The 26,431-nt window shown below is 35.5% G+C and overlaps 1 protein-coding gene across 13 annotated transcripts in view; it reads right to left on the reverse strand.

Annotated features, from left to right (window-relative positions):
- RALGAPA1 (Ral GTPase activating protein catalytic subunit alpha 1) overlaps window positions 1-26,431 on the reverse strand; it is a 278,603-nt gene that overhangs the window by 145,371 nt on the left and 106,801 nt on the right. For 8 of the 13 annotated variants that reach the window (XM_040476949.1, XM_040476947.1, XM_040476946.1 and 5 more), the window contains exons 17-21: window positions 24,899-25,039; window positions 15,512-17,059; window positions 13,615-13,739; window positions 12,402-12,618; window positions 10,771-10,947 (exon numbers count right to left, since the gene is read on the reverse strand). In XM_040476949.1, the coding sequence (XP_040332883.1) occupies window positions 10,771-10,947; window positions 12,402-12,618; window positions 13,615-13,739; window positions 15,512-17,059; window positions 24,899-25,039 (2,208 nt within the window). Of the gene's footprint in view, window positions 1-10,770; window positions 10,948-12,401; window positions 12,619-13,614; window positions 13,740-14,736; window positions 14,818-15,511; window positions 17,060-24,898; window positions 25,040-26,431 lie in introns of all 13 variants that reach the window. The other 5 variants (XM_040476956.1, XM_040476955.1, XM_040476953.1 and 2 more) reach the window with 4 other exon arrangements.

Consider the following 26,431-nt stretch of genomic DNA (forward strand, 5'->3'; position numbering starts at 1 on the left):
CCATAATCCTGTTCTTATAGGTCTGGTTAACTTCTTTTTATTTTTCAGGTCTTACTTTAGACACTTCTTCCTTAGAAGCCTACCCACTGTTGACCTACCCAGTGTGAATAAGGAGTCTCTGCCATATGCACTTGTACTTCCCCATTATACCACTTATAACACTGACTAACACTGACTTGAAACACACTGTTTAGTTTTAAATATCTTCACTAATGCAGAAACTCTGTAAAAACAGGGACTGTATCTACGTTATACACTGAAGTATTGCCAGTGCCTACTGTAGTGTCTGGTACATAGCAGAAACTCATGTTAATTTAAATTATGTATAGCATAAATTAATACTTATTTAACACTTTGTGGTGGTTGTAGTGAGGTGATGCTACTACCAAGCAAGCTGCTAAAATATCAGGACCTTTCAACAGAAAATTAATAAAGAAAGATCAGCCTTAAATGACAGATTAGACCAGATGGACTTAACTCATATGTTCAGAACATTCCATCCACAGGAGCAGAATACATATTCTTCTCAAGTGTACATGGAACATTCTCCAGGATAGATCACATGTTAGGTCTTATAAGTCTTACTAAATTCAACAAGACTGAAATCATTTCAGACCACAACAATACGAAACTAGAAATCAACTACCAGAAGAAAACTAGAAAAACTACAAATACACAGAGATTAAATATGTTTCCAAATACCTACAAAGTGAATGAAAAATTAAAGGAAAAATTAAAAAAATACATAGAAGCAAATGAAAACAGAAATATGACATACCAATATCTATGGAATGCAGCAAAAATGGTTCTAGGAGGGAAGGTCATAGCAATATAGGTCTACCTCAAGGAAAGAGAAATCTCAAGTAAACAATTTAATTTCATATCTAGGCAAACTAGAGAAAAAAAAAGGACAAAACCCAAAGTTAGTAGAAGGGAAGAAATAATAAAGATCAGAACAGAAATAAATGAAATAGAGACTAAAAAGACAATAAAAGAGATCAATGAAACTAAGAGCTGGTTCTCTGAAAAGATAAAAATGACCTAAACGCATAAGAAAAACAAGATAGAACTCAAAGTCAGAAAAGAAAGAAAACACATTACAACCAATACCACAGAAATACAACCTAGAGGAAATGGATGAATTCCTAGAAATTTATAATCTTCCAAGACTGAATCATGAAGAAACAGAAATCTGAATGGACCAGTCACTAGTGAGGGGATTGAATCCAAAATCAAAAATCTCCCAATGAACAAATGTGGTCCAGGACCACACAGTTTCATTCGTGAATTCTCCCAAACATTGAAAGAATACTTAACACCCATCCTTCTTAAACTCTTCCATATATTGAAGAGGAAAAAACTTTCAAACTCATTTTACGAGGCCGGTTTTATCCTCATACCACAACCAAACAAGGACATCACACAAAAAAGAAAATTATAGGGGCGTCTGGGTGGCTCAGTCAGTTAAGTGACTGACTTCGGCTCAGGTCATGATCTCACTGTTTTTGAGTTCGAGCCCCGCATTAGGCTCTGTGCTAACAACTCAGAGCCTGGAGCCTGTTTCTGATTCTGTGTCTTCCTCTCTCTCTGCCCCTCCATCTGCTTGCAGTCTGCCCCCCTGTCTCTCAAAAATAAATAAACATTAAAAAAAAAAAGAAAGAAAATTATAGGCCAATATCCCTAATAAACCCAGATGCAAAAATCCTCAATAAAATATCAATAAACTGAGTTAAAACAACACATAAAAACAATCATACACCATGATCAAGTGAGATTTATTCCAGGGAGACAAACATGGTTCAATATCCATAAATTGACCAATGTGATACACATTAACAGAAGATAAAAATTATATGATTATTCCCAAAGCAATCTACATATTCAATGCAATCCCTATCAAAGTAATACTAGCATTCTTCACAGAGCTGGAACAAATAATGCTAAAATTTGTATGGAACCAGAAAAGACCCTGAATAGCCAAAGCAATCTTGAAAAAGAAAAACCAAAGCTGGAGGCCTCAAAATCCCAGACTTCAAGCTATACTACAAAGCTGTAATCATCAAGACATTATGGTACTGGCACAAGAACAGACACTCAGATCAATGGAACAGAATAGAGAACCCAGAAATGGACCCACAAACACATGGCCAACTCATCTTTGACAAAGCAGGAAAGAATATCCAATGGAATAAAGACAGTCTCTTCAGCAAGTAGTGCTGGGAAAACTGGACAGCGACATGCAGAAGAATGGATCTGGACCACTTTCCTACACCATACACAGAAATAAACTCAAAATGGATGAAAGACCTAAATGTAAGACAGGAAGCCATCAAAATCCTAGAGGAGAAAGCAGGCAAAAACCTCCTTAATCCTGGCCGCAGCAACTTCTTACTCAACACGTCTCCGGAGGCAAGGGAAACAAAAGCAAAAATGAACTACTGGGACATCAAAATAAAAAGCTTCTGCACAGTGAAGGAAACAATCAGCAAAACTAAAAGGCAACCGACAGAATGGGAGAAGATATTTGCAAATGACATATCAGATAAAGGGTTAGTATCCAAAATCTATACAGAACTTATCAAACTCAACACCCAAAAAACAAATAATCCAGTGAAGACATGGGCAAAAGACATGAATAGACACTTCTCCAAGAAGACATCCAGATGGCCAACCGACACGTGAAAAAATGCTCAACATCACTCATTATCAGGGAAATATAAATCAAAACCACAATGAGATACCACCTTACACCCCTCAGAATGGCTAACATTAACAACTCAGGCAACAACAGATTTTGGCAAGGATGCAGAGAAAGAGGATCTCTTTTGCACTGTTGGTGGGAATGCAAGCTGGTGCAGCCACTCTGGAAAACACTATGGAGGTTCCTCAAAAAACTAAAAATAGAACTACCCTACGATTGCACTACTAGGCATTTATCCATGGGATACAGGTGTGCTGTTTTGAAGGGACACATGCACCCCCATGTTTATAGCAGCACTATCAACAATAGCCAAAGTATGGAAAGAGCCCAAATATCCATCAATAGATGAATGGATAAAGAAGATGTGGTATATATATACAATGGAGTATTACTTGGCAATCAAAAAGAATGAAATCTTGCCATTTGGCACTATGTGAATGGAACTGGAGGGTATTATGCTAAGTGAAATTAGTCAGTCAGAGAAAGACAAACATCATATGACTTCACTCATATGACGACTTTAAGAGACAAAAGAGATGAACATAAGGGAAGGGAAACAAAAATAATATAAAAACAGGGAGGGGGGCAAAACAGAAGAGACTCATAAATATGGAGAACAAACTGAGGGTTACTGGAGGGACTGTGGGAGGGGATATGGGCTAAATGGGTAAGGGGCATTAAGGAATCTACTCCTGAAATCACCGTTTCACTATATGCTAATTTGGATGTAAATTAAAAAAAAAAATTAAACAATTATATGATTATTTCAGTAGATAAAGTATCTGAACAAACTTCAACACCCATTGATGATAAAAACCTCTCAACAAACTAGGTATACAGGGAAGGTACCTCATATGATAATAAAGGTCATATATGACAAAAGAGCATCATATTCCATGGTGAAAACGTGAAAGCTTTTCCTCTAAGATCAGGAACAAGACAAAGATGCCTTTGTCTTTTATTCAACAAAGTATTGGAAGTCCTAGCCACAGCAATTAGGTAAAAAATAAATAAATAAATAAATAAATAAATAAATAAATAAATAAATAAATGGCACACAAACTGGAAAGGAAGAATTAAAACTGTCACTCCATGCAGATTACATATAGGAAACCCTTAAGATTCTACCGAGAAACTGTTAGAATAAATTAATTCAGAAAATGGCAGAATACAAAATATGTTTTTTTTAAAAATCTGTGTTTCTATACACTAATAATGAACCATTAAAAACAGAAATAAAGGGGTGCCTGGGTGGCTCGGTCGGTTAAGTGTCCGACTTGGGCTCAGGTCATGATCTCACAGTTGGCAAGTTCAAGCCTGAGTCAGGCTTGTGCTGACAGTTCAGAGCCTGGAGCCTGCTTCATATTCTGTGTCTCCCTTTCTCTGCCCCTCCCCGCCACGCTCTGTTTCTCTCTCTCTCTCTCTCTCTCTCTCAAAAATGAATAAACATTAAAAAAAGAAAGAAATTTAAAAAAAAACTCATTTATAATCACATCAAAAAAATACCTAGGAATACATTTAACCAAGGAGGTAAAAGACTAATATGCTGAAAACTATAAAACACAAACGAAAGAAATGGAAGAAGACACAAATGGAAAGATATTCCATGCTCACAGACTGAATTAATATCATTAAAACGTCTATATCACCCAATGCAATGTACAGATTCAATGCAATCGCTACCAAAATACCAAGAGCATTTGTTAGAGAACTAAAACAAATAATTCTAAAATTGTAAAGACTGAATAGCCAAAACAATCTTGAGAAAGAACAAAGCTGGAGATATCCTGCTCCCTGTTTCATACTATACTACAAAGATGTAGTAATTAAAACAGTGTGGTATTGGCATAAAAAATCAAGATTAAGAGAACAGAGAGCCTAGAAATAACCCACACATATATGGTCAATTAATTTATAACAAAATAGGGTAAAATATACAATGGGGAAAGGATAGTCTCTTTAATAAATGGTGTTGTGAAAACTGGACAGCCATGTGTAAACAAATGAAACTGCACCACTATCTTGTATCACATGCAAAAACCAACTCGAAATGGATTAAAGGCTTGATCATATGGCCTGAAACCATAAAACTCCTAGAAGAAAACACAGGCATCAAGCTTCCTGACATTGGTCTTAGCAATGGTTTTTAGATGTCTCCTCAGGCAAGGGAAACAAAAGCAAAAATAAACAAGTGGGACTATATCAAACTAAAAAGCCTCTAAACACTGAAGAAACCCATCAGCAAAACAAAAAGGGAACATACTGAATTGGAGAAGATATTTGCAAATCATATATCTGAAAAGGGTCTAATAACCAAAATATATAAAGAACTCATATAACTCAATAAAAAACAATCTGATTAAAAATGGGCAGAGGATCTGAACAGATATATTTCAAGGCACATGAAAAGATGCTCAACATCACTAAATATCAAGGAAGTAAACCAAAACCACAATGAGATATGACCTTACACCTGTCAAAATGATTATTATCAGAAAGAGAAGAAAATAACAAGTGTTGGCAAGGATGTGGAGAGAAGGAAACCCATGCGCATTGTTGGTGGGAATGTAAACTGGTGCAGCCACTCTGGAAAACAGGGTGGAGGGTCCTCAAATAATTAAAAATAGATCTACCCTATAACCCAGCAATAGCACTGCTAGGAATTTACCCAGGGGATAGAAGAACGCTGATGCATAGAGGCATGTGTACCCCAACGTTTATAGCAGCACTTTCAACAATAGCCAAATTATGGAAAGAGCCTACAAGTCCATCAACTGATGAATGGATAAAGAAATTGTGGTTTATATACACAATGGAATACCACTTGGCAATGAGAAAGAATGAAATATGGCCTTTTGTAGCAACGTGGATGGAACTGGAGAATGTTATGCTAAGTGAAATAAGTCATACAGAGAAAGATACCATATGTTTTCACTCTTATGTGATCCTGAGAAACTTAACAGAAGACCATGGGGGAGGGGAAGGGGGAAAAAAAAAAAGTTTAGAGAGGGAGGGACCCAAAACATAAGAGATTTTTAAAAACTGAGAACAAACTGAGGGTTGATGGGGGGTGGGAGGGAGGAGAGGGTGGATGATGGGTATTGAGGAGGGCACCTGTTGGGATGAGCACTGGGTGTTGTATAGAAACCAATTTGTGGGGCGCCTGGGTGGCTCAGTCAGTTGAGCGTCCGACTTCGGCTCAGGCTGTGATCTCACGGTCCGTGAGTTCGAGCCCCGCGTCGGGCTCTGTGCTGACAGCTCAGAGCCTGGAGCCTGTTTCAGATTCTGTGTCTCCCTCCCTCTGGCCCTCCCCCGTTCATGCTCTGTCTCTGTCTCAAAAAATAAACAAACATTAAAAAAAATTTAAGAAACCAATTTGACAATATATTACATATTTAAAAAATTAAAAATAGAGCCACCCTATGATCTAGCGATTCTACTACTGGATATCTATCTAAAGAAAACAAAAATACTAATTCAAAGAGATATTTGCTCCTCTATGCTCACTGCAGCGTTATTTACAATAGCCAAGGTATGGAAGCAACTTAAGTGTCCATTGATGGATGAAATGGATGAAGAACATGTGACTTATACATACAAAAGAATACTACCTAACCACAAAAAAAGAATGAAATCTTGCCATTTGCGACAACATGGCTGGACCTTGAGGGGATTTTGCTAAGTGAAATAAGTTAGACAGAAAAAGACAAATACCATATGATTACATTTTTATGTGGAATCTAAAAAACAAAACAAACAGAACAAAATCCAGACTCATAGATACAGAGAACTGACTGGTAGCTGCCATGCCAAAGGAGAGGGGGGCATGGAAGAGGAAGGAAATTATGAAGTAAAAACTTCTAGTTATAAAATAAGTAAGTAGTCATGGGGAAGTGAGGTACAGAATAGGGAATATAGTCAGTAACACTGTATTAACTTTTGTCAAATCACTGTATGTTGTACACCTGAAACTAATATAGTATTGTATGCAATTATGCCTCAATTAAAAATATGTATTTGTCTTTTTATTTAAGCTTCTTTCTAGCAATGAAATATCAACATTCTGGACTCAATAATTCTAAAACTCTGTCCCTGTTACCTCCTTTTATACAGTAAAGCAAAAACCAAGTAAATAAATTACGTATTTGTATTATTTTAATTCCACAAATGTGTCACTCCACACTGTTTATACAAATGTTTAAATATAACACAATAAATGCCTTAAAAAGAACATATAACGCTAAGAATCCCTTACTGAATGATAATCATGATTTCATTTAGGCTCAATTATGATACACAGTAGGTAGTCAATTTCCTTTCCTTCATTTGAGATTTGGAGTAAATTCATATGGCACAAAATCGTATGTTAAAAGGTAGCTACAGAAATGTAAAAATTCTATATTTTAGTACAAACACAAACTATTGAGGGCATAATGAAAACAATCTCCTTAATACTCATCAAATATTTTATAAGTACACGACAAAAAAATCATCAGGGGCGCCTGAGTGGCTCAGTTGGTTAAGCGTCCGACTTCAGCTCAGGTCATGATCTTGTGGTTCCTAAGTTCGAGCCCTGCGTTGAGTTCTGTGCTGACAGCTCGGAACCTGGAGCCTGGTTCAACTCTCTGTCTCCCTCTCTTTCAGCCCCTCCCCAGCGCATGCGCCTGCCCTCCCTCCCTCCCTCCTTCTCTCTCTCAAAACTAAAACAAAAAAAAGGGGGGGCGCCTGAGTGGCTCAGTTGGTTGAACGTCCAACTTCAGCTCAGGTCACGGTCTTACCATTCCCAAGTTCAAGCTCCCCATCAGGCTCTGTGCTGACAGCTCAGAGCCTGGAGCCTATTTCAGATTCTATGTCTCCCTCTCTCTCTCTGCTCCTCTCCTGCTCACGTTCTTTCTCTCTCAAAAATAAACATTTTGAAAAATAAAAAACATTTAAAAAATCGTCAGCCTTAGTCAAATGCTTTGTAATACAAATCTATTTCTCTTACTTCCATATATTATTTTCATCCATAAAAATCTGATTCATTTTTTAGAATTAAAACTTAAGTAATTTTTTATTAAGATTACCTATTAGTGAATCATTACTGTTTTCAACTTTATTAGTAACAATCTAGAACACCTGACTTATAGGTGTTCTCCTCTTAAAGAATGCATTTTTAAAATATAAGTATTGCTATATTAATATTTATCCATTAAAATTTTGTTCTTATCTCCTATATTAAGTTTCTGCTATAATTTCTGAAAATATTACAGGAAAATAAAAGATTTCATGACTATTAACATCCCTTTGATAGAACACAGCTATTCTTGGGGCGCCTGGGTGGCGCAGTCGGTTAAGCGTCCGACTTCAGCCAGGTCACGATCTCGCGGTCTGTGAGTTCGAGCCCCGCGTCAGGCTCTGGGCTGATGGCTCAGAGCCTGGAGCCTGTTTCCGATTCTGAGTCTCCCTCTCTCTCTGACCCTCTCCCGTTCATGCTCTGTCTCTCTCTGTCCCAAAAATAAATAAACGTTGAAAAAAAAAAAACTTTTAAAAAAAAGAACACAGCTATTCTTAAAAAGTTAACTGTGAGAATATACACAAAATATACTTGAGAAAATAATCAAAGTGTGTTGAATAGTTTGTATATTGATTATATGCTGTTGTACTCTTTGCTGAATTTCATCTTTTAATTAGAACTTGATCCATGAACTGCTTTAGTTTCTTAAACACCCTTACACTACTACAAATGGCACTAATCAAGAACAGAATTCCTTATAAAAGTTCCTAGTAGAGTCCTAGAAATGGTCACCATGTGTAGTAAATATAGGTTATATACATGTTAAAAATTCTTTGAAGTTCAATTATCCAAAACTCATATTGAGGCAAAAGGCCTAAAACAAGTTCTCTTTATATATTAAGTTTTTAGAATTGTTGTGGGGAACTCCAGTTTTGATGACTAAAGATAAATAAAAAAGAAAAAGTGAGGTCAGACTTCTTTCACATACAGTAGTCTTTTGAAAACATCACAGTCTGATTAATAGTCTGAGGGCTTTACGAAAACTATAAGAAACCTATGTAGTTTACTGGAGAGCATGATGTTTAACTCCTCCTTCAAAATAGATGGTCCCCAGATTAAGGGACATGTAGTGGTGGGATTCTTTTGAGTCACAGACTGGGAGGGTTGTACAGTGGATCTCTAAATCAGTTAAACTTCTCAGCCATTTTATTATTTCTACTTTGAAAGTCCATTCTTTTCAAAGTTCATTAACTCTCTACACTGTCCAAATATCTAGAGTTTTGATAGTATTAAAATTTGTGTGACTGTAGAAAATAAACTTCCACATTTAGTTTTTTGAGTCACCCATTTTAACTGTACAGTTATATTAATTTGGCAATTGTATGCAGTCCATAATCAATAACAATCGAAACAAAGAAATGTCCATCAGCATGAAAAGCTTTCTTGTGCCCAATTGCAGTTGATCCCCTGCTGACTCGCACCCCCCCAAGTAATTACTGACCTTTATCACTATAGTTTTGTCTTCTCTAGAATGTCCTATACATGGAATAATAAAGTATGATATATAGTCTTTTGTATTTGACTTCTTTCATCTAGCATGTTTTTGAGAATCAGCTATGGTTTCACATATGTTAATCTTTTTTTTTTTTTTTCTGAGTCCTATTTCAATGAATATTCAGTGAATGACTACATTACAATTTGATTATCCATTCACTAGTTGCTGGACGCTTGAGCTGTTTTGAATTTTTAGCTACTGTGAATAATGCTGTCATGAAGTTCCAAATACAGCTGCCAGAGGTAAATACCTAGTAATAGTCATGAGGTAAATGCATGTTTACTTCTAAAAGACACTGGCATATTTTGGCAGAGAAACCTTACCATTTTGCATTCCCATGAGTGACATGATATTCCCAGTTGTTCTACATCCTCTTCAATACTTGGTATTATCAGTGTCTTTAACTTCAGTTGTTTAACTATATGTATAGTGGTATCTCGTGGTTTTTATTTACATTCTCTACTAGTAATGTTGAACATTTTATTTTAAAAACAACTACATTAACAGCTGTTTACTATAAAATAAGAATTTTTCCCTAGTTATTTCTGAGTCATTTAAATTCTGTAATAATGGGACTATGATCTAACTCAGTTGGCTCCTGTCCTCCACTCAGTCTCTATTCTTTAATGGGGCAGGTTACAGTTCTTAGTAATCCTGATAGGAAGTGGAAAAGAAGGGGTAAGATGGGAAAACAAAGGATGGGTTTCTGCCCATCAAGGATTCCACTGGTCAAACTTCATGTTTGATGTGGCTGAGGAACTGTGCCTGACAAATTCAGACAAGCAGAAATCAGTATTTAGTCTTGCAAGTTCCAATGAACCACAGGATACAATATTGATACCTAAACTGGAATCACCCATCAAAAGGCATCAAACTACAGTGAGAACCAGAATGAATTTGGATCACAGAATGGAACCACTGAACTATGAGCTAGAAACTGCTCAGGATCCCTCTGGTCACTGCACTAACCTTGCAATAATGTGACCCTGCATTTCATGAGTAAATTTCTTGGATTCTACTCATCATATATTTAACTGCATTTTAAAAATTGCTGAAAATAATTTACTGTTGTATGAACATAGAATATTGGTATATTAGTAAGTAGGCCTTCTACTAGGCAGTATTCCCTACAGTTTCTATAATAAATACTTTGCCAAAGAAATCTATAAAAATCTAGGCTAACTCTGAAAGATGATGAAAAAGAGATAGTACTTCTCAACTACTTTTTGGTTATCATTTAAACATCACCGCAGGAAATGCAGTGATGCAAACACATATAACATTTTGTATATAATACTGGGAGTTCAGCTAATTCCCCGAAACTCATCCATGTAGACTCCAGGTCAAGAAACTCTTACATTAATGTGTTTTTTCCTCCACTTTTCTATGAAGATGAATGAAAAAAAATAGTACTTAAACAGTAATAATACTTAAAACCTACCAAATAAAATCCTAAACATATTCTTTGGTGGCTTAAAAAAATACATTTAAGGAAGACATTCCCTTGAGTAAGTTTACCAGTAACCGTTGCAACTTCAGCGGAGAAAGCTTGTTGATTAAGACTGCTTGTTTCAGAATCCAACTGAAGTGTGGTTAGACTAGCCACTTCTTGCTCTTCAGCACTTTGGTGATGGCCAGAACCTGAGTCCACATCAGCAGAGGATGCAATCCCAGCATCAGCTCCAAAGCCAAAATCTATAGGAAGAAGAAATGCTAGTACATAGATGTCTCAACCATGAAACAAAAATATTTACAAAAGACACAGCTACTTTAGCAAAAATGATTAAACATTAACATTCCCCTAAATCTATTCTATTTACATACCACTCAGGCAAGTGCAAATAATTTTAACAGATGGAATTTTATAATTAGAGATAAATTGTGGGGTGCTTGGGTGGCCCAGTTAGTTAAGTGTGTGACTTCAGCTTAAGTCATGATCTTGCAGTTCATGAATTTGAGTCCCATGTCGGGCTCTGTGCTGACAACTCAGAGCCTGGAACCCGCTTCGGATTCTATGTCTCCCTCTCTCTCTCTGCCCCTCCCCTACTCATGCTCTATTTCTGTCTCTCAAAAAATGTATAAACGTTAAATAAATTTTTTAAAGGTTCTCATAGCTTATTACTAACAGTAATGATTAAACATGCATATGATGTATCATCACTATTATCTGTTTTTTGGTAGCTGGTAATATGCTTTTCAACTACAGATATATGTAATAAAAATGGCACACATACAGTAAAAACCATTTTTCTCTAAGTCATATGTTCCAGTCTGAGATAAGGGTAATATATGAGGGCAGGAAACATGTTTCTCCAATGCGTCTCCCAGCTCTTCATTAATGTGGTTCCCAAAGTTTTCATGTTTCTTTTGTTTGTTTTTAGTTTATTTTGAGACAGAGAAAGAGTGTGAGCAGGGAAAGGATAGAGAGAGACAGAGAGACAGACAGACAGACAGACAGAGAATATCCCAAGCAGGCTACACATTATCAGCGTGGAGACCAATGTGGGGCTCAAACCCACGAACTGTGAGATCCTGACCTGAGCTGAAACCAAGAGTCAGATGCTTTACCGACTGAGCCACCCAGGCGCCCCCACGTTCTTTTTTTAAATATCGGTACTCTTCACTGCCAAGTGTATATAGCTAGCTATGTAGTAGTGATACAGCACCAAATAATACCACTGCTGTCATTTTAATATGAAGTGATTATTCAAGAAAAGGTCTGAGTAATTTAACATTGAACATAATTGTATTGAACATACTGAAGCACTGAACATAACTAGACAGTGGTTTGCAAAGAATGAAATAGTACCAACTCATAACCATGACTGTCCTTTATTCTAATATCAAGTCAATTTTAATTTTTTTTCCCTTGTACATGTTTGGTCTTAGAATACCATTTGTTTTATGAAAGGACAGTGGTTTTTTGTTTTTTAAGTGTCTTTAATTTAGTTTGGTGAAATAAAGTGGTCCCAACTTGAAGTGATTCCCTAAAACTTCCTTTGGAATTTCACTGAAAAATGAAATCAAAATACATGGGAACCCCATATAAATAACATTAGAGAGGAAGGTGATGGTTATATAATCCATAAGTCTCAAACAGAAAACAATCAACAAAAAACCATATTGCTCAAACAGAAAAAGATACTTGCTGTCAAATTTTCGGCCATCGTATTGGAAAGCGCTGAAAGAATCCGAATGACTATCTGAGCTGATAAGATCACTGCTCCCTGCACTGGCAGGAGAAGTCCATTCTGAGGGCACACCTGGGTCATCAATAGGGCGCATTTGGTTTTGCTTGTTTAGAACATCAGGGAGGTCTTTGGGAATTTCAAGACTGCCTGGACTACTTCCCCTTCTTGTCATGGTCTAAAAATTTAAGAAACATTTTACCATTAAATTTTCTTCTTGTCATTAAACATCTGAAATACTGAATTGCCAAGACAATCATCACAATAAATGTTGAGGTTTAGGGCCTGAGTTAGGAGGGTGAAAACACACTAACTAAATAATCTATGTAATTGTATGGAGCCATAACCTGAACTACTGTTGGTTTATCTAAAGTAGAGACCCAGTTATTATATGGTACTGGGCCTGAGACTCTTAAGCCTCAAAAGGATCCACAGATTCAAATTAAGACCATAGAAAGAGCAAAGTATTCAATTCAAAAAAGCAGCAGCAAATAGAGATAGTGGAGGGAGGAAAAAATGATGGCAAAGAGGTTATTCTATAATGATTACATATAATGATTTAAAAAAAAAATTCCCATTCAAGGAAAAAAATGAAACTGAAAATAAAAGGGAAATGCAATGGAGCTACAGACATTCACTAAAGATTGAAATCCAAATGGAATAGGACCATTTAAATAAAGCAATTCCACATGTATTTCTTTCCTTAATAATTAAGTATTATTAGGGGTAAAATTGGTTCTATTTTCATTTTGCCATAATTCTAATACTCAAAACAAAGATAACTTTAAAATCTACTCTGAAGTTATCTGTAATTATTAAGCAATCAATACTTATGCTATCAACTTATGGGAGTTGGGCCAGAAGACCTCTTTCTTGTTAAGGGTTGGCAGTGGGAAGGAAGAGAACCTATGAGCAAACATGAAAAGCAAAGGGAAGACAAGGAAGGTAGGGGCTTATTCCTAAACAGGTAAACAAATAGGTATTCTAATCTTTTACCCTGGTCAAAACTATAAGCCTATTTGTTTTAGATCTTTCAATAAAAAATACTACAAAAATATAAATTTTAGAGGAAGGTTGTTTTGAATGAAAATTTACACACACACAAAAGTATGTATCTTTTAATTTCTCTACTCTCCTTGCTAAAACCAAATAAATAAAAGAAAACAACACTTACTGAGGCATTACCACTTCGAAGTCGTTCTGCTATAAACTCATCCATCAGATCAGGAACATTAGCATTGCTGCTGCCAATATCACTATTAAGAGGGGGCAGTTTTGGGCTCATGTCCTCTTTATTGACTAAAAATAAATAAATAACTATATATAGTGAGAAAAGACTTAACTGCATTTCCTAAATTTGAAACAAACAAAAATAACTCAAAACAAATTACCTATGCCATATCAATTATTTGCCAAACATGCATTTATGAATAATTTCTCTCCTTTTAGATTTAATTTTAAGAATTAGTAAATTGATATTTACTTTATTTAACTAAGCAGATGTTAGTCAATCTTCAGTATGACCTTAAACAGCAAGAAAGCTGATAGATAAGCACTAGTTGGAGTTAGGTTAATATTGCCTATAAAGAAACTGGTATATTTATCTGTCTTCCTGCCTCTATGCTGCTTCTTAGGGCCTTAATAATTTAGAATTCCATTCTTCCCCAAGGAATATTTGCAAGAAATCTATCCCTTCAATCTATGCACATCTCAGTAGGATAGAAATGCATTTAAGCTTAGATAAATAATCTATAATTGTGACATAATGTCATTTCAGTTCACTACAAAATCTAATTTGTTTTAAGAAAAAAGGTTTATTTTCACAAAGATTTTTCTATATAAAAAAAACCCCACAAAAGTTATTTTGATTTTTTTTAATGACTACATTAACAAGAAAGTTTTAAACTTGGGAAACAAACTTATAGAAAAAATGATATTTATTTATTTCACATTATGCTGTTGAAAAGTTAATTTCTCTGCAATTAAAAGAAAATCAGCATGGCTTACATTCCTAATAAACTAAAAAGCATTTCAGGTTAAGAAAACACACTGGTCAAAAGTTCATTGTGAAATACCATTATCTTTATATTACTGGCCAGGCTTTGCTAAGCTGTCAAATACTGCCCTCAAGTGGCATTAATGGCTCAATGCAAGATGCATTATACAGCATTCTGTTAATCATGCTAACAAAACCATGTTAAACAAACAAAATCAAAACCTACCTTACTGCTGAAAGTTAATTTTCTATATTTGTAAAGTTATTTTAATTTGAATCAAGATAAGAGAAGACAGTTACCATAATCTTGCTTTCTGTAATCTGTCCATAGAGGTTCCATATTAAAATCATGATTGGCTATCATGAAACCTTTATGCACATCTAAAATCTCAGAAAAAAGAAAAGTACTGGTAAGTGTTTTAAGGACTTGCATTCTATACAAATGAATGCAAAACTAAGAAGCCTGCAGTATGTTTTTAAATGGCTTAAAGGTAACTAAATCCACTTTGAAATTTAAGAAATAATTTCTCCTTCAATGATAACTAAAAAATGTTAGTGCTGGTTGTACGACCTTGATTTCCATTATGTTATGTAATATCAAAATAATACTCTTCCAAGAAAAAAGATAAAACCAAGTATATCAATCATAAAAGTAAATGAACTCAATCAGCTATAGCTGGTGCCCTTTTAAATATAAACTATAGGGGGCCAGGGAAGAAAGTATTCCAACTACTTAGTAAACTTAATTTCATGTCTCATGTAGTGCATACTCAGGAAAATATTTGATTTAGATAGCCTCTGAAAGGTCATTAAAATTTTCCTATTTTATTCCTCTTTCCTATCTTGTTCAGCAGCAAAGAGGTTTAACTAAATGCCTTATAAGGGAAATTAGTAATTTAAATAAACATTTTATGCTGGGAAAAATACAGCTGGGAAAAGGCGCATGCATAACCAAACAGAGAGAAAGCAGTGACCATCCCAAAGCTTTTTGATTGCTTATAGCTTGCTTCAGTTGCATTAAGCCAAACTGGTGCTGTCTTTCTCCTTTTGCGCTCTGCACACTGTTAGTGCTCACCTGCAGCTTTCCTTCCAAAATAGCCCATTACATGACTGTACAGATCCCTCAGTGGAGCCTCTGGTGGCATTCTGTTCTGCCTCTGTGGGGAAACATTTGCCTTCGGCTTCGAAAGAGCATGTACAACAGTTTTATAAACGCCACCCAGGGAGCCCTGCTGTAGTCCTGCCTCATGACTTGATGACCTAAGAGTACTACGACTACCTAACTGATTACTTGCAATTCCTTCTTTTTGTAATATAGTGGTGGGAATCTCTGTAGATTCCTTACATGTTTTGCTACTTACTGATGCTGTACCAACTGAATCTAGAGGCCTGTACACACCAGGTTTCACTATCTCTGTAAAACTATTTGAGCTGGCATGGGGGTTGCTGGTGCTGCTGTTGCTATTACTACTACTACTAAAACCACCAAGCTTCCGCAGTCTCATCTTCCATGGAGCCTCTTTGTTTTCCAGAGGATTATAAAACTGAACTGACTCAGTAGATGGTCTAAAAGTAACATGAACAGTATTTCGTTTTTTAGTAGTAATTTTCATGATTTTGGCTCTAGGAGTTACTGTTTCAGACAAGCTCCTTTTAGTTGGAGAAAGCTTGCTAGTGTTTGTAACATGAGGCAGTCTGTGGTTAACAGGTGTTTTTAGTGTAGTTTTCTTGGCATGCATAACATGTGGGACAGTGATTTTTTCATTAATTTGCACACCCTTAACCTTTTCAGCTAGTGTTGTATCTACACAGGCATCTAATTCTGTGGCTGTTTGTCTATACAGGTGTTTCCTCATTTCTTTATCACAAGGGCTACCTGAACTAGGTTCTGATGACTGTTTATCACTGTTTAGTTCCTTAGCTTTTTCATAAGTTTTTGTTCTCATAAAACTGTCTAACTGGTTAGGTGCAATACTACTCACGAAGACAGCTGAGTTTGGTTCTTTTTGAAACTGAATGTTTTCAGGAGTCCCAACAAAAGAGGTGATATTTTCTGATTTACTTTCCTGGTCTATGTATTCTAATTTATCTAAGGATGACTGTTCATCCCTATTTACTCCAACAATCAATTCCTGAGAAGCTACATCTTTACCTAACTCATTTCTACTATGATTTTCCTGGTTTTCCTTAAAATATTCTTTCAGGGAGGAAAGAAGATCGTCATCTCCTTCAAGGTCAATGTACTGGATTTGTTCAAAAGCTGAATCTGCAAGTTCTACCGGATCTATTAAGTGACAAAGATGATCATATATGCTATCACCAACTTCCAGAGAAGACTCTCTACTATGAGTATCAGTGATGTGGCTTTCAGTGGATCTAGTTATTGAAGAAGCCTCTGTGGAACTCTGCAAGCTTGGCGCATGACGGGATGAACTGTCAATGACAGGAACTGCACCTTTGGCTCGTTCAACAGTGAATGGTTCCAAGATGTCAGAAGTGCTGCTACTTCGAGGCAATGGCTGTTCCTCATTCAAAGCACCAAAAACTTCATTTCCAGTGTCTTCACTTTGTGAAAAATGTCTGACTCTAGTTGGGCGGGGAAGTATTTGAGCATCATCAATATCTGTAAAAAAGAAAAATTATGAACAGTAGAAACTATATGAACATGAAAAATATAGGATTAATTTCAACCATACCCTAAGCATATGCTTAAAATAAAAAAAATTCTGAGTTTTGTTTTGTAAGCTCAATGAAATAAAATCTATTAAAAGTAGAAATCTGTTTTTACATAACGATGGGCACAAGCCAATATAGCATGTAGTGTCAATGAATTAGAAAACTATCAGAATACATTTTAAAATGTTAACATGCATAGTAACAGTGAGGTGATGAAACATTTGGAAGTGCAGTTAAAGATAGAGCTGTGCCAATACATAAAGCAATTTAAACTTACTATTCAATTTTTCCTACTTAAGTTCTAAGCAGAAAAAAGTAACTCTTAACAAAGAAAGCTGATCTAAGTATCCCATTGCAGAAACTTATAGGGTCTCATAAATTCTCATTTCTTCCTTGCCAGGCAAGAGGCATTATCTTTTCTTCAAATCTTGCCTATTTGATCACATATTGCAAATGGGAATCTCCACCCTCTTCCACAAGTTCTCTGTGCCAGGAAACAGTTCTACTGAGGTGTTTTGCTTTATTTTTTTTTTATAGCATTAAAATTTATTCATCCTATCAAATAAAATACATGGTTAAAAAATTAGTTGTATTCTTCGTTCTCACAAACACCACTTAATCTTCTAGCAAGAAACCTTCTTTGCCTATCATTGGCCCTTTCCATTAAGCAAGCATTAAACCTTAAAAACTGTATCTATGTCTTCTTACATCTCTAAGAATCACAGATTTTAGAGTCAAAATGGACATTACAGATTATCTAATTCTCTTACTGAAGAAACAGAGGCCCAAAGAGGTGAAGCCATAAAGTATGAGAAGCCAGATTACTGTTCCATATCACTGCATTGTTTTCGCTGCTAAGTATATGGTAAATCCTCAAAAATATTTTTAAAACTGAAAATCACAAGATGAAATACTATTAAACTGTACAGATATATGCAAATTAGAAATTTTAGAATGAAAATACAGTGCCTAGAAATCCACTCTGGCCTTTACATTACCAAGAAATAACTAAAAATTTTGTTTTTGCAAGGCAGCAAAATATTATGAAAAAAGGACAAAGAGTCAAAAAGTCAGATGTTGTTACTCATTAGGCTTGTAATGCAAAGGCTAAAAGTAACAGGACCATAACTGAAAATGAGAAGATTTACATTCAGAGCAAAACAGTGACTTCCCTAAGATCACACACTAACTTACTGACTGTGCTGGGTCTAGAACTTAGGTTTTCTTACTCCAGACTCTGAAAAACAGTGTTTTCATTTATAAAATGGGGATAGCAATTCAAAATATTCTTGGGATTCATGCTATGAATAAAAGGAGGCTGGGGGCATATAGGTGGCTCAGTCAGTTAAACATCTGCCTCTTGATTTTAGCTCAGGTCATGATTGGATGGTTCATGAGATCGAGGCCCACATCAGGCTCTGTGCTGACAATGTGGATCCTACTTGGGATTCTCTCATCCCCTCTCTCTCTGCCCCTCCCCTGCTCGTGCTTTGTGTCTCTCTCAAAATAAATAAATAAACTTAAAAAAAAAAATGAGGCTGGTCCTTCTATTTTACCTATATAGCCCTTTTTGTACAAAGTCCAAAAGAAGCTACTTTATACACAGATTCAGATCAAGAGAAGTTTGTATTATGACAAGATTCCACTATATTCCTGAAGATACACATTTAGATTCCAAGCACAGGTCAAACACACAATACCTCTAGAAGTTAAGACAGATTTTATCATTAAGTTGAGGAAAATATAATATTCTAAAAACAACATTGGATTTCTTCATACACGCCATTTAGTAATTCTTTTAAATGAAAAAAGTGAAACAACTCCTCAGAAACCAAACATTTATGCATTTATACCCATTATTTACTATGGCAGAAGATAATGAATACTTATTTGTGTGTCTCAACGAAGTATCTTGGTTTTATTTTATCTCCCATAATAGATCATAAGAACCTCTGCCTAGAGGACAGAGATTATATTTAACATGTACTCCAAGTTCCTTTCCACAAAATATCCTAATAGGACTTAGCAAAGGATAAAGACTATCTTCATTTTCTATAAAAATTCTTAAGAATTTTATAGTTATTTTATCAGCCCCAATTCAAAATTAAAATCTTAAAACCTTTTTAAATACCAATGTTATGATCCTAGCAAATACATGAACCTCAGAAAAAAAGCAGAATATTAGTTTAAAATTTTAAGTTCCTTTACTGGTATTTCATAATTTTTCTATTCTAAACAAGCCAGTAAAGATTACTGTGAAGTTCTCTTTTTAAGAATTTCTTCCCCAACCCAGTCCTCACCTTGCAAGGCAAATTTAGCCATTATTTCAGTCTGTTTTTTTCCTAATTTTTTTTATCACATATTAATACCTAAAATTCTTGTGCAAGTTTAAGAGGGCAAGAGCTTAAAAAAAAAAAAAAAAGAAACAATATTTTTCTATCAGCAATGTACTGTTAGAGAATTTAAATAAAAACCAATATTTAAGTTTTTAAATATAGTTCTTACACAGGCATATAAGAATACTAACTGCATAACGTCAAAAAAGAAAATAATTGTTGACAGGAAATCAATGTCAGCAATTAAATTAAGCATAATTAATTCTAGCAGACCTTAAATTTAAAGAAATGCCTGTATACCTGTATTCTGTTAAGGAGAAAAATACTAAATGACAGCTAAACCATATAGTCTTTTCTACAAGCTAGGCATTGTTACAACTCTCTAGCTCTGCCCCTCCTCCACTCACACTCTGTCTCTCTCTCTCTCTCTCTCTCAAAAATAAACAAACATTTAAAAAAAATTAAAAAAAAAACAAATAATGAAGCACTGTTAAATTTTAGCAGCCTGTGTAACATGACCTAGACAGACTAGAGTTCTAATAGCAAAAAGTATGACAAACAAGTTAGCAATTTTAAGAACTCATTCAAAGAAAGTAGGTTTGTAAACTTAATTTCCGGTGAGAATCCCACACTACTTAATTAGAAAATAATAAGAAACAGTTGCAAAAGTATGAAGAAAGTCAGGTGCCCACATGCTTATGTTTTTAAAAAAAAATTTTTTTTAACGTTTTTATTTATTTTTGAGACAGAGAGAGACAGAGCATGAATAGGGGAGGGGCAGAGAGAGCGGGAGACACAGAATCGGAAGCAGGCTCCAGGCTCTGAGCCGTCAGCCCAGAGCCCGATGCGGGGCTCGAACTCACGGACCGCGAGATCGTGACCTGGCTGAAGTCGGACGCTTAACCGACTGCGCCACCCAGGCGCCCCATATGCTTATGTTTTTTAAATTCCTTCTTTCATTAAAGTATTATTTTTGGCAATAAAAGTTAATTTGCTTAAGAACAATTACTGAGATTTCTGGCTTCTCTCTAATCCATTTATCAGGAAAATGGAGACTGTTCAGCCTAAGTTACCAAATGCTTAAAAGTAAGTGCTTAAAAGTAAGTTACACTGGAAACTTAGTGTAAGAATAAAGGACAGGGAGAGCATGCTTGCCTAGACACCTCTATTACTTGTAGAGCTTTAAAAAAAAAAAAAAGTGCTTGTACAACCTCCACAATATTCTATCAAAACCTGAGGCAGATGCCTGGGAAAAAATATTATTTCAATTGTTACACGAGTCTGTCATTAAGAACTAATGAGAATGATATACAGCAAATGCCTCTGAACTAGTCCCCAGAGCTTAAGAAGAACTCTTCAAGGATATTCAGCTATACAACTAGTTTAGTTTATATAAAGCTGTACCATATAGCATCACACAACAGTGTAGCGAAAATGGACACTTAAACAAGAATACTGGAGGAGAAAAAAAGGGCTGGATGGAGATAGGGTACTTCGAAAATTGATGGTCCATTTAAAAAAATCTTAGTGTTAAAAATAAGAGGAATTAAACAGAGTTTCCTTTTATCCTCATAAGTATTCAAGAGTACCAGGTAAATATTTTTCTGGAGAACTCTACTTCTAACCAAGAACTAGAGTGACTGAATGTATTTTCATTGTTTTTTGGTGAAGCCAGTTTCAGAAACCTCAACTCCTGACTTAAATGATGTGCTCAGGAAATATTTTGAGTTCATTAAGCCTGTTCATATGCGGGAGAGATATAAAACTACGAAAAACCTTTTTTCCTGGGGCGCCTGGGTGGCTAAGTCAGCTAAGGGTCCGACTTTCGGTTTCTGCTCAGCTCATGATCTCATGGTTCAGGAGTTTGAGCCCTGCGTCCAGCTCACACTGCCAGTGTGGAGCCTGCTTGGGATTCTCCTCTGTCTGCCCCTTCCCCACTCTCTCCCTCTCTCAAATAAATAAACTTAAAACAAAACAAAACAAAACAAAACAAAACCTTTTTTCCTATGTTATTCACTATCCTTACTAATTTTCTCTGAACATTAAGCTATTCTTTTTTTAATGAAATATTCTTTTTTTTTTTTTTTTTTTGAGAGAGAGAGCAAGCATGTGCGAGTTGAGAAGAGGGGCAGTGAGAGAGAGAGAAAGAGACAGAGAGAGAATGAATCTCAAGCAGGTTCCACACTCAGCACGAAGCCTGAGACAGGGCCTCATCCCATCACCCAGGGATTATGACCTGAGCTGAAATTAAGAGTCAGATGGTCGGGGCGCCTGGGTGGTGCAGTCGGTTAAGCGTCCGACTTCAGCCAGGTCACGATCTTGCGGTCGGTGAGTTCGAGCCCCGCGTCAGGCTCTGGGCTGATGGTTCGGAGCCTGGAGCCTGTTTCCGATCCTGTGCCTCTCTCTCTGCCCCTCCCCCGTTCATGCTCTGTCTCTCTCTGTCCCAAAAATAAATAAAAACGTTGAAAAAAAAAAAAAAAGTCAGATGGTCAAGTGACCAAGCCACCTAGGTTACATTAAACTGCACCCCTGTACATTAAACTGTTCTACAGTAAAATTTACTCAAAACCTTGTAACATAAGTTACAAACATAAGTAAATAGTTTGCTTGAGAATCTAAGACTGGCAATTTTCTTTTTAAAACTTAGGACTGTTTTTTAAAAATCTCTTCATTCTGAACCTCTTTTTCTTTTCCCTATCTGTCCCCATCACTGTCCCACCTCCTTACTGCCTCAGTGCACCTAACACCTGAAGAAGCAAATGCTTAGGCCTTCAATTTGCCTCCAACAATCAGAGGCAATGAAGAAAAAATCCAACAATTCAGAATTCTACTATATAAGTTTATATAAGAATAATCCTGTCCAATTTTCACAGCTAACTTTTAAATTTATAAGGTTAGTTCAATGCTTCCAAATTTGTTCTCTCTGGAACCTTAATGCTATAGAACCTGAATATGTGTACCTGGAAAAGTTATCCATGCTTACATAAGTTTGAGAAATAAACACTGTGTGTGTGTGTGTGCGTGTGTGTGCGTGTGTGTGTGTGTGTGTGCACGCGTGCGTGTCTGTGTCTCTTTTTAAAAAAAACTGACTTCTGGGGGCCTTTAATATATTGATATACACTATAAATCTTTGATCCATTGGATACTTATTAACATCTCCTGGACAGGGATGTAAATTTATACAACCAATATGGAATATGCTGAATTCACAAGTTACTTATCAGTTTTTGCTGCTACTTTCCATGTTCTTTGTATCTTTTAAGTCTTAAAAGAAAAAGGATTTTTATTCAAAATAACTAAGTCTAATTACGCTTTTATATTTTATATGTACACATGCACAAAAAACTGGAGGTATCTGTATTTTAAGTTATCAGTAAATAAGCACTCGGAAGATTATGTATATTTTCATATACTTTTTTACACAATCCATATTTTCTGAAATTAACATTATTTTGATAATCAAAGATAAAGTCTGTTTTTGATTTAGTGACTGGTGTCTCACCATTATCTAACCCTTTAAATCTAACACAGAATGCATGTTACCCCAAATGGGGGAAATGAAAGCAACAACAAATAAAACTGCAATTTAGAAAATTCCTTTCAAACATTCTTCATAGAACACCTCCCCCATTAAGCCATTAAAATTATTAACCTCTTTCTGAATTACATAAATGTGAAGGATTCTGAAATAGGAACTTATCCCAGTTAAGGCATTACCTTACAGCATTTTGAAAGGAACAATCTCACCTTTAAACTTTTAAAAAAGATTTCAGCACTTAACATGCATATTTGCCAAAATATTAGACATATTACAGAATATGTCTAAGTATTTATCAATCAAGGCATCCTAAACCAGAAAACACAAACATATCACATTCAATAATTGAACATTTTATTTTCTCATTTTTAGAAAAGTAAAATAATAAGGTTTTTTTTTCATTTACAATACTTTCAAAGAACACCAACCACAAGAGTGTCTGTGTATCTACATATATTTAATCCTCAATATGTACCCCCTTGGTTTGGGTGAAAGCTGATCTTAATGAGGTTACAGATGATGGAAAGGACTTCACCGGAAATATCATTATTATAAAAATGCACTTTCCGTTGCATAAGCTTTCAATCCATTAGGAACTGAAAGGATGCAGAGATGGGTTGTTTAAAAGACAAAAAAAAAATCAACCTCACCAAATGAGGCAATGTCAGGGACACACTCATAAGAGTGATAAGGAAGTACCCAAGAAAGGGGTGCCTGGGTGGCTTAGTCGGTTAAGTGTCCAACTTTGGCTCAGGTCATGACTTCTTGGTCCCTGTGTTCAAACCTTGTATCGGGCTCTGTGCTGACAGTTCAGAGCCTGTAGCCTGCTTCGGATTCTGTCTACCTCTACCTCTCCCCCACTCCCACTCTCTCTCTCAAAAAGGAATAAACATTAAAAAAACTAAAAATAATGTACCCAAGAAGGTACAAGTGTTTTTCTTTGAGCTAGCACATTTTGCATAGTAATTATTCGACACATTTGCTTCTAAAGAACAAAACACTGTATGATTTTACTCACACAAAATTCTTTTTAAAAAAACTAATCTACGGTGATAGAAATCAAAAGTGATTGATTGTGTGGGGAGGAGGGATACTGACTTGAAAGTGTCACTAGAGAATTTGAGGGGTAATGGAAATGTTCTATATTTTGTTTGGGATGATGGTTAATAGGAGTGTGTAGATTCTCAAAACTCATTGAACTGAACCCAGAATCTATACATCTTATTACATGGTAATTAAACCTTATTAAAGAGCAGACCATCTTATCCTAGTACTGGGCATCAAGGACCTGAGGCAGAACTGGAAAAATGACCGAATGTTGAGGTTCCTTGAAAATTGGAGCTTTACAGAATGATTTATTTGGTTTAAAAATGAGTTCTTAGAATCCTATATACTATTATATTCTAATATAAATACAAAGATTTATTCCAAAGCAACTCTAAGATTATATACTTTTCTCATTTATTGATTCCCCTTGCTTACTTCCATTACTACAGATGATGGAGATGCATTATTCAAGATTTACCATATCATTAGTCAAAACAATGGGAAATTAAAAGCCAAGGCTCTGATTGTTATCTTCCAAATCATCTTTAGTCAGACATAATGACATGAATATACATTACTACTCCTTTTACCACCTGAGAAGAAACCACTCAAAGGTAAACAAAAAAATTTACAACCCAAAATATTGGACATTGGCACAGCACTAAACTTAGCACTTCCAGAATGAACTGCAAGGACAGCATTAGAATTCAAATAACTCAAAATGTTGATTTCTCAACCACTTTCCCGATTTCCCACACCTCCCCCAAAGAAATTAACTTTGAAGAGTTTATTTGATTAAGCAAAATTTGAAAGCAGGATTAAAAAGTGAAAAGGGTGGTGCAGAAATTAGCAGAGGTGGCACTACCTGAAAGCTCATCAGAAAGGGGAGTGAGAACAATATCAGGCAAGAAGGGTTTGGAAGTATGGATCAGAACAGGAGCACTTTTAGCACTGCGTATATAGGCCGATGGCAGAGCACATTCACCAATGGATCGGCTTCTCATGGCTTTAAAAAAGGAAAAGAAAGAAGTGGGGAAGGAAAAAAGAAGAGTGACTATAATGAAAGGCTTGTGTCACAGAAAAAGCAGCAACAGAGAAAACTAAAAGATACAAAGGAAGGAAATTTTAAATTAAAACATTTCAGCACGGCAAATACTGGCAAGCTGTAAGAAAAGAAATCAGAGAACACATGACATTTCAAATGTAAAGTTTTTGGTGTAAAGCAGGAAAATGTTTCTTTATTATTAGCAGTTACAATGATATAGCATTAAAAATCAGCAGACACTTTAAATTAGCACTACGTTCTCAAAACCAAGGGTTGGAAAGTTCATTTAATGGAAACACTGAAAAGAATCCAACATCATTAGTTCAAAGAAATTTTGGTACTACATTTAGGCATTTCTTAGAGCCATTCTGAGGCAATTCTGAGACATTCTTCTTAATGAAGCTGAATTCTAAAAACAAATAATTTCTAATTTCATACTCTTCCCTAACAAAGTTTTGAAGTCACTCATTTTTAGAACATTTTATAATCTAAAGGATCGAATCTCATGGTTACTGTTAAATCTTGGTAGGAGAAGAATGCTTACTCCAATCAGTATCTCCTATTTATATTAAAGTGTAACAGCATAATTTAAAATTTTTAAGTAGAAATATATACAGAAAACTGAATTTGCGATCTGGATGAAAAATCAAGTTACTGAGAAAAATAAACAAGTTTGTGGTAATTCAAAATCTTAAACATACAATGTAACTTTATAAAGTTCTTAGAGATAAACTTAAAAACTGGATTACTTTTCAAAAATTACATTTGTAGTTGTATTTGGTAGTCTCTTCTAAGGAGTCACCAGTTCATAAAATTAAAGACAGATTTTAGCAGACTTAAAAATAAATGAACAATCAAGTTTATACTTTCCAAACATGTTTTTAACTTAACTTTTAGTTTAGGGATTCTTGAACAAATGACGTTATATATACTGTTACGTATGAATAGAGGACTTAAAAGAAACAATACTGCATAATATCCAGTATAATAGTGATGGTAAAAAAAAATGTGAACATTAATATCATTTCAAAATCTTAGGTTTCCTGCTTACTGGAAACTCTTGGTTCCCTGACGCCTAAATTCCTCAGTCTATCACACAAGGCCTATGTGACCTTATACTAACTATACTAACCACTGAAACTGCATCTCCTCTCTCTATTCTCGTATGTTGCTGCCACAGAGATTTTTATACTGTTCCCTGAAATGTTCATGCTCTTTCACAACAGCATGGCTTTGTGAGTTCATAATATCCTCGGTCTTCTCTTCCTCCTGACACTCCTTACTCAAAATGTCATCTCGCCTGTGAAGCTTTTCAGACTCTCCCATGTGATTAACTTACAAGCAATATGGCAA

Source organism: Herpailurus yagouaroundi, unplaced genomic scaffold (genome assembly GCF_014898765.1).
Source record: "Herpailurus yagouaroundi ecotype Mexico unplaced genomic scaffold, PumYag 141, whole genome shotgun sequence".
NCBI lineage: Eukaryota > Metazoa > Chordata > Mammalia > Carnivora > Felidae > Herpailurus > Herpailurus yagouaroundi.